General features: G+C 30.2%; 2 protein-coding genes across 4 annotated transcripts; one reads left to right on the top strand and one right to left on the bottom strand.

Moving 5' to 3' along the window:
* Window positions 1-141: 141 nt before the first annotated feature.
* LOC141460573 (dnaJ homolog subfamily C member 9) lies at window positions 142-3,878 on the top strand. The gene is made up of 5 exons (XM_074140747.1): window positions 142-402; window positions 486-638; window positions 749-868; window positions 1,257-1,468; window positions 3,207-3,878. Exons 1-5 carry the CDS (start codon window positions 309-311, stop codon window positions 3,450-3,452), a joined length of 825 nt encoding a protein of 274 aa, XP_073996848.1. The 5' UTR covers window positions 142-308; the 3' UTR covers window positions 3,453-3,878.
* An 882-nt stretch (window positions 3,879-4,760) lies between these two features.
* On the bottom strand, window positions 4,761-9,370 carry LOC141460575 (uncharacterized). Of its 3 annotated transcripts, none has more exons than XM_074140749.1 (8): window positions 8,907-9,370; window positions 8,509-8,661; window positions 8,189-8,306; window positions 7,022-7,253; window positions 6,196-6,295; window positions 5,178-5,288; window positions 4,934-5,089; window positions 4,761-4,845 (listed from the first exon to the last, which is right to left on the bottom strand). In XM_074140749.1, exons 4-8 carry the CDS (start codon window positions 7,228-7,230, stop codon window positions 4,795-4,797), a joined length of 627 nt encoding a protein of 208 aa, XP_073996850.1. In that variant the 5' UTR covers window positions 7,231-7,253; window positions 8,189-8,306; window positions 8,509-8,661; window positions 8,907-9,370; the 3' UTR covers window positions 4,761-4,794. The 3 variants fall into 3 exon arrangements, with proteins under 3 accessions (XP_073996850.1, XP_073996851.1, XP_073996852.1); XM_074140750.1 differs by having other exon boundaries at window positions 8,189-8,256; XM_074140751.1 differs by lacking the exon at window positions 8,189-8,306.
* Window positions 9,371-9,456: the final 86 nt, after the last annotated feature.

Below are 9,456 nucleotides of genomic sequence, written 5' to 3'. Positions count from 1 at the left end.
TTATAATGATTAACTGACAGATAGAATATTTTTAAATCTACAAGAAAAATAAAATCTATCAGATATTGAAACGATGTCTTTAAAAACTACTAAACAATATTTTACATCGATATTCCGAATCATTCCAGGTTTTAAATTTGGCCCATAGCGCTGTTGGCGGTAAAGAAAGGCGCCTTAGTTTTTTGTCAGCGAACATTCATTTTGTCAGTGCTCATTATATTCGTTCGATTTTGAACGAGAAGTTGATTACATACTTTTGTCGCTTGTATAAACCATATTAAAAGAACATATTAATTCCTAATAATTCAATGGCAAATTTAAGTGAAGCATGTAAGTTATACTTTGGAACCAGTGACATTTACAAGATTTTAGGTCTCAAAAAGGATGCGACTTGTGAAGAAGGTATTTCATTTAAAATAATAGAGAAAAGTGGCTTATTAGGTTTTTTTTTTTTTTTTTATTAAAAATGAACTTTATTCTGTTAGTAAAAAAAGCGTACCGCAAGTTATCACTTACCGTTCATCCGGATAGAGTACCAGACGAAGGGAAAGAGAAAGCTACTGAAAAATTCAAAGTATTAGGAAAAATTCATTCAGTTTTAAGCGATCCTGAAAAAAGAGCTGTTTACGATGATACAGGTAAGTCATTGTTCATGACGATTATTTGTATTATGTAATAGAATTGTACTACGTATTTATTGCTTATATTGTTTGCTTCAAGCTAGTTTTTTTCTTGTGCATTTTTGTAGGATGTTTAGATGACTTCGATACAGCTGATTTAGAAGAACGTGATTGGTATGATTATTGGAGACTTTTGTTTAAGAATGTCACCACAGATGATATTGATGCCTATGAGATAAAGTATAAAGGTTCGTGTTTATACCCTACGTAATTTTGCATTAATTTAAATCGGATATTATTTTGTTCTTACCACAGATCTTTTTAAGCCTTGTACTTGTTCACAAGAAAGTTACCGAAGCTTTAAGTAATTTAAATCCTTTTTTTGCACGTAAATCAGGGCTGTTGTGTTTCATGCCTGAAATAACAGCAATGTTTACTTTATAAATTGAATATTCATTAACTGATATAGTTAGTCTCTTACTAAGATAATTTATCCTCTGGATAGTAGTATTCTTTTTTTCAATTCATGAAATATACTTTGAGAAATATTTTTAAAGGTTTGCCACCTGGTTATACACTTTTACACTTTCCCCATTTATTCATTAACCATATTTCTTATAAATTTCGTAAATTTAGGAAGTGAAGCAGAACGTGAAGATTTAAAAGCTGCGTACGAGAAAGGTCAAGGAGATATGGATGAAATATTGAATCGAGTACCGTTCACCTCTCCTGATGATGAACCTAGACTTCGAGAAATATTGCAGAAGTTGATTGATGGTGGCGAACTACCAAGTTATAAAGCCTTTTCAAATGAAACTCCTACCAAAAAAAGGACTCGTCGGAAAAAGGTATGCTATTATTTGACTTCAAATTAAATTAAAAAACAAAATGAAACATTACGTGATTTTCTCTTATAACATTTGAGAAAATGACAAACCAAAGTCGTTCGCCTAACATAAGTTATGTTCAAGTTAAAAGGAAACCGTCTGGCGGTCTCACGACAATTGCTGATTACTTGTTAAAGCAGCTTTGTACTGTCGCACTTCAAGTGGATTAACATTATTTTATTATACTCAGAATTTTCCTAACACATGCAATGGCATATCATGCAGGTATTTAAACGTCACTTTGGAGAAGAGCTTAATTTCCCTTCTTTGATTAGCCACCTACATTAATTAGGCTGGAGTATGTAAGGAGTACAAAAAAAAACTGTTTTCGAAAAAGTCTCAATCAACTTAAATAATTCAGTTTGGTGTTCCGTTTAACTGAGTTCGGCTAGTAGCTATCTTAATATCGCCTGAAGACACATAAATTTGAACTTTCTAGGTTCACATGCACTGTATAATTTTTAAAAACAATTTGTTAAACGGACTCAAAAATAAAAACTAAAAAGCTTAATTTACTTACTTTCCTCTTGTGAGGGTTTGAGAAAATGTACATAAAATTTTATGATATTGTATTTTTATTTGCCTGCGGTTTTCCATTCACTTTTATTCGTATATGGCAAAGATTAATTCAATACATACTTTCACTTATACAGTTTCTTCATCTTATCTATTACCATTTATTGTGAAGCATGCTTTTTGATGCTTTGAATATCATTGCTTTTCTGAATTTTGACATCTACATTCCTATTTTAAACGAAATAGTCTAGTGTTTAATTAAGTAAAAGGAAAAAAACAATAATAATAGTAATAATGGGCAGTTACATTTTTACCTTAATTACTTATGGTTTGTATTTCCGAAGTGATTTATATTTGTAAATTTTGTCTTTTCTCACGTTTCTTTTGGTTTTTCAATTTAATTGGTAAATGAGTATTTTTGTCATAATTTTTTTAGTAATAATATAATCTTTCCACAGATACATGGCAGAACTGAAGAAGGATCCTAGAAGGTCCGAAACGTCTCATTGTTAAAATGCATTTTAAAACATTTGTTTGTCTGGGGGCTGTTTGTTGACTTTTAACCCCTCCATTCATAAAATCTTTTCAACCAGCCTTAAATAAAAAGCTTTTTTTATTCTAAGGTAACATGTACCCATACATATTCAAATAAAAAAGTTTAATTAAAATTGTAAATTAGGGAGAAACACCTCATTTTTTTTAATTTTAAGACCACGTCACCTAGATGCAATGGCGGGCGGGACAATCTCGTTAACATTTCCTGAAGTTTTTTATTTTTATTAATTATGCAATTTCCGTGATCCACAGACAATTCTTCTATGCACTCTCATTTCTCAAGCAGTAGTCATGTTTCACAACCATCACTAATCGCTTGATGATTATTTATACATAAGAACCTTAGTTCTGTTAATCAAGGCTCTGAACTTTTAAGACTTCTTGAAAGCGAAAGCCAGTAACTTTTGCTTTAATTTTTTCTATTGCATTCCTTTGAGTAACAAGCGTTCCCAGGTACATGAAATGGCCTGCTTACTTGAAGAAATGGTATCCAAATCTTATAATTTTTCCAATTTTTTGAATTTCTTTATGTAAGCAGTATCATTTATTTTATTTACATGCAGTCCTAATTTTATACATTAAATAATCTGCACTGCGCATTAACATACGTACTTTTTTTCTTACGTAGTATGAACAAGAAGCGAAACGAGCCAAAAAAGTAACCGATGAAATGAAAAAGAAAAATGGACTAAAGAAGAGTAGTCGAGCAGAAGGAGGCGCTGAAGAAGAAGAAGATATTGAAATAGATGCTGTGAAAGCGATCATGTTGAAAAAACAAGAAAGAGAAGCACAAGCTGAGAATTTTTTTAAGAGTCTTGAGGAAAAATATGGTGGTAGAAGTCGAAAGAAAACGGGAGGTCGTAAAGCAAAATAAAGAAACTTTTGTTTAAAGCTTTGTAATAAGTATAATTATCTCTCTTAACGTTTTTTATTGCAAGAATCGCGTTCTATTTTACAAATTGTGTTCGATTACAAAATTGAGACGTGATTTGTTAAAAATGAATTATTCAGTCAGCTTCAGCTTTTGTTAAATCTTCGTTCAGCTACTTTGTTAAATTATTTCTTATTCTTTCAAGTATTGAGTTACCCAGCTTAAGGTAGAAAACAAAAATCGTAAACTATCAAGGATATTACGCTAACTTTATATTTTTGTAAAAAGTTGTGATACATTCTCAATATATAGTTTAAAAATATGGCTTAATTAGTGTAAAATAATAGGAAACGAGGCGCTGTGATTGTTCTTGTTTTTGTTAGTTGCTCATTTACTATTAGTAAAACCTTGTGCATTGAGTAAATACTAGTTTTTTGTTTTTGTTTTACTCTACTTATAACCGCCTTTTGGCTACAGGTAAAATTATTGCATACAATACATGAACAAAATAAATTGAAAGAATTTAATGAAGGCCATCCAAGATGACCATCCAACAACATGAGTTGGCTAACAGAGAATAATGATGAAGTGATTTCGAAGGATGTCCTTTTCTATCATGAGATCAAATAGAAACCATTCAAAATAGGAAGAGATAGAAGATGAAATAGAAAAATAGCTACTCGAGAGGATAGAAACAAAGAAAATTATAGGCACTAGTGATCATTGCTGACGATGTGGTAAAAATAAAAGAAATAAAACATTTCAGCTGTAAAATAAATATTAAAGAAAATATTTTTTAGTAGGTTTTTTCATAAGTATAACTTATAATTTAATAAAAGATTCATTAGCTGACTTCTAAATAATGGCAAATGCAACCCAGTAAAACGTTTTTAAGTGCAATTTTTTTCTGTCCACCTATCATATAAAAATAAACTCAATTAGCGAGTAAGGAGGGCACGCAAGTCTCTTGATTTTCTTTCAAAGTGAATCATACGGCAGAGCACGAATTTCATGTCTATGTATTAATTTGAAAAAGACCCGCTTTTCAAAGCTGTGAAACTCTAAAATTGTTTCCTGAATCCCCGTTTAAATTAATCAACTAAAAATAAATTTCGGAAAGAAAATCTTACTTCAAAAGTGTTTCTACTCCTTAAAACAATATCTAAAAAGACTATGCTAAAATTGTATTAAGAATTATATGAACTTTAGTGTATTTTTGCTTGGTGAAAAAATGTTCTTGTTATTCTATATAGATATTATTTTGGTGTTGAGAATTTTAAAAAATGTCTATCCGCTACTGTCTAACATTCGTTATAATTCACTAATTTTCATTCGTAAAATAATTTTACAACCTTGATCGCAACACCATGAAGTATGAATAAGCTGCATGCATTATCTGAAAACGGAGGCAAAAATATGTATAAATATCTTTTTTCTTAGTATAAAAATACTTTTAAAAAAACAAAAAATTTTGTTTGCGTTACCTGCATAAATGTATGCAATTTCAATGCTGACATATCATGATAGTCTATGCCACGTTCTCTTAAAGCAAGTGCCATTATTAAACCAACATCTTTCCGCGTTTTTGAGTTTAAGGCATACCAAGGAATATTGCATATTTTATAGTAAATGAATGTATTCTAGAATCATAAAAATGTCGTGAGTTCAGTTGCGAATATGTTTAATAGTTGATCAATTTTTTTTTAAATAAGGGGAGACATAAAATACCTGTGAATGCAGATATTCGCCCACATAACAAGCACTAAATGAAAGTACAACCACCATAAAACAAGAGAGTAAGTTCATAGCAACCAGGAAGTACTCTTCTTGATCTAGCAACTTACATAATTAAAATAAATTAATTGATGTAAAAGTGACCTTTCAGAATTAGTCCATTGACGGAATTTATGAGGGCAATTACCCTTAAAAATAATAGCAAAGTAACTAAGTAAATTATAATGGCACAACCAGATTTTTTTATCTTCTTCGCCAATATAATCGTGAAATCAATTTAATGTTCACATTTTGAAGCTAATAATATTTCCTTAAGAAGGAAATTATCGAAGCTTGAGATTTCCTTAATGTGGACAGCAGAAAATTTAAAACGTGTGATCCTGCTCAAATTTATATTTTCTCATCAATTCTACCGCTGTACCGAACTTCAACAACATACACTCACTGACTTTAAATGGTGGCAAAACCTGAAAGTTCGCTGAAGAACTGATGAGGATACAGATCAAGCACTACTTCCCAAAAAAATGTTGTAGAATAAATTTTGTTAGTTTGTTATTATAACTACTTTACAGAATAAACGTAAAGAAATTTTCAAGACAATCCGATTAACTGAATATACCTGAATTAGCGCGTAACTTTAATCTTGAGTTTGAAGGAATTTAAGCTTCAATGTTTATAAATAAGTGACAGAATCATGTAAAAAATAAGTAGTAAATGCCAATTTGATGGGTACCTTAACACCTCCCACTTCACTAATTGCATTGGAAAATTTGATAAAAAAAAAAAAAACCTGTTAAAGTGGAATCTCTGGGTGAATTTAACTAGGCAACTCTTTATTACTTAGGCTTAATTTGGTTCATGATTGTTAATACGTAGTAGTCTACCTTATGAAAAGAATTGAATTCCTAACATGTTTACTCCAAAACCACAAATATATGCAGTACGCCACTGAAATTTCAATTAAGATCTGTAGTAAAAATGTTCAAATATGTATTTAATAAATGAGACTCACATTTACAGTCGAGATCATTGTCAAACCCAAACAAAAAGCAGCAACTAAATTTTGGATTAAATAAGCAAATCCAAAGTATTCCTTAATTTGTTCTGTCAAACTAGAGATAGAAAAACAAATAATTAATAAATTATTATTGGACTGGAGCAAAAGGCCATATTTTGGCGAGTAGGCTATTTGTTTTTGTTTTTTAAATCAGGATTCCTGGGTTTAAGAAGACTGATAGATTGTCACATAAAGTCCTTCTTTTCTGAATTGGCTCTCGGCCTGCGCTTAGTGCTTGTAAGTCGAACTTTATTCAAAATGAGCTCAGTAGGTTGCCGTTCGCTTTACGAGTGATGCTATGGTAAATATTTGAAAAAATGGATAATGACCTCAAAAGCAAACGAAGAGTCTGCGAGTTGTCACTTTAACTTTTAATAATTACTTTCTTTCAGTGATGCCTGAAGACTGATGTTTTGTTCATACCTAATTTATTTTAGAGCCTTATCTAATTCAGACTCAATGATACGTCACGAAAACGTTTAATTGGATTCATATATTGGATGTCATGGCTATTTATGCCATTTCCAAAAAAGAAGATAAGAAAACGACTAACAGTTAGTAAAGGGCGAATTAAACTCAAAAAACGAAAATTGTTAATGACCTCAGGTCAGTTGACTAACACTTATTTTTGCAGGAAAACCACAAGGTGCAGAAAATTCTTTCCTTCAGTTCGCCGTCTTCCAACCCAAAGAACAATAATCTTATAACTCGTGACAAAAGATTTATTTCCCTTAATGATTCTGTGATATTATTACTAATCATAAAACGAAAATACACAAACCTTAAAATCACAATATGATGTTTGACCAGATCCTTTAGAACTTCAGTTTCCTTCTTAGTTAAGGTAGGATTGTACAAGGCATCTCTTTTTAAAACATCAGCAGAAAACTTATCTATTTTTTGTGCTAAAACTTTTATCTGTATTCCTAGGTACATAACAAAAATGCTGAGTATTCCTATGGATCCAGCATGATTTAACATATTCTCCATCACCCATATACCCTGGTATATAACTATAAAATAATATTTTATATTCCTCACTCCATCATCTAACAAGGAGTCGAAACAGAATGGTACTTTGAAGATTTTTGAATCAGGTGAAAATATAGCTAGACAAATATCTATTATCACAGGAGATATATAATACGATACAGCAAATAGGAATAAATTTGAAACATAAAATTTTATAGCAATTAACATATTCTTAAGATCTTTTTCATCCAATGATGCATCATTTTGAGATTTCATTAATTCTTGAAATTTTTTAACTAAATTTTCAACTTTTTTCTTATTAATACAAAACTCCAACGAATGGCACCAACATAAAAAGAGCATTGCACAATAATAGTATCTACCATCAAAATTTGTTGGAAAACCTTCTAGATACATACTAAATACTGCTGAAAACCACGTAAAAATGTTGACAATAAGACGAACATATTGAAATGATATTTTAATGTTAGCGAAACGACTGCCAGTAAAATCATACCAAATCATTGTAATTTTCAGAATGTGAATCACATCTGACAGATCTTTCTTCATGATGAATACTCAGTTGACATTTGTATTTGCCACTCTTTATTAACTCTAATCTAGCTTTTAGTAAGTAATTCTACTTCTTTTTTTACCTCCCCCATAGAAATATATTTGGGAATACTAGCACTTTTAAAGTAATTGCTCTTAACATTGAATAAGTAATGGCCCAACATGCAAAACTCTCTCTTGTACGAATAGAAAAGCAATCAAGAGCAATTTGTGATGTGATGAATAACAAAACTGTTTCACATTAAATAGAAACTTTTTTATTTTGAATTTTTATTATTATTTTTTTTATGGCTACGTAATTGTTATGTACCTAAGTTTTAAGAGTTTCCAGGGAACACAACAACAAAAACAAAAACGTTGGCCTTAAAAAATAAATAAGTTTATATCAAACAGTCAAACTTACCTGTTTTTCCTAATACAGTTATAGAAGACGAATAACTGCTTCTTCAAAATTTTGCTCAATGTAGGATTCTTCAATATAAATTAAATATCAAAGGACGAAATTAGCTCAATGGTTTGAACTGACAACAAATTTTTTTGTGCAAGATATAAAGTTAAATCTGATAATGGCAGAATAAATCAAAATATCTTTTATTATGATTTTGCGTAAAATTAGACCGACAATGTAACATACAATTTTGAACAAGTGTCTGATTCAGTGACCACCTGAGAGAGAGATAGAGAGAAAACAAAAATCTAGTTTAAACAATCACTTTCACTTACCGAACTTTATGTATCTTAAAAATAAGTTTACTGCAATATTGCATATGTTCACTTGAATTTACTATTTTCCAAAATAGTAGCTAAAAACTACCAAAAACATGTTAATTTCCAGCGAAATGGCATTTCAGGGCAATTAATTTTCTTCTTCTTTTTCTAAAAAAAAAAAAACTTTTTAAAATTAATGCTATGTACAAGTAATACACCCAAAATGAAAAACTAATAAAAGAATAATGTAGACAAGTAATTAAAAGAAAATTGTGATGTGACGTGTAACTTTTTGTTTGGCAATTAATACGAACGACTTAATTATTCTTAAGTTTGCTAGTTATTCATAATTTAACATAAATTGTAAATGAAACTACTGGGTAGTAAATAAGAAAATATAAAATTACTTAGACCTTTAAGAATACTTTGCGTGCCATTTCCTGAAGTCAAAAATTCGATGGCCCTTCAGCTTTATTAACCACCACTGTGCTTTACGAATTGATAACACTCTGGCCCCCTTAACTTTCCAAATTTTTCGACCTGTAGCTGCTATTTTAAGGTTGCACTAACGCTTAAACATCGCCCGAATTAACAAACTTAAATAATTTTATAATTTTTTAAATCAAATTTTAGTCATAGTCAAATAAAACTGATACATATTGAAAATGAAATTAGTGTTCAATAATAGGTGAACCACTGTAAACTTTGACTATATCTGTTACAAGCATTACTCTGCCTTAATAGTAGGATATTTCAGTCAATATAATTGAAACAAGACACATTGCGGATCCAACCATAAATTCTATCAAGTTATGTTCTGCTTCCAAAATTAATTTATTTATTTTGTTGGAAGTACAAATTCACATATAACTCAAAGTATCACACAAATTGTTGTACTGCATTTTAAAAGTCGTGTTTCTTTTCATAATACTATGCATTTCTAAAAAATTAAAAAAAAAGTGA

Source organism: Rhodnius prolixus, unplaced genomic scaffold, assembly GCF_049639745.1.
Source record: "Rhodnius prolixus isolate KJV_2025 unplaced genomic scaffold, Rpr scaffold_6, whole genome shotgun sequence".
Lineage (NCBI taxonomy): Eukaryota > Metazoa > Arthropoda > Insecta > Hemiptera > Reduviidae > Rhodnius > Rhodnius prolixus.
Note: the sequence above shows the minus strand (reverse complement) of the source record. Positions and strands in the feature narration are given on the sequence as shown.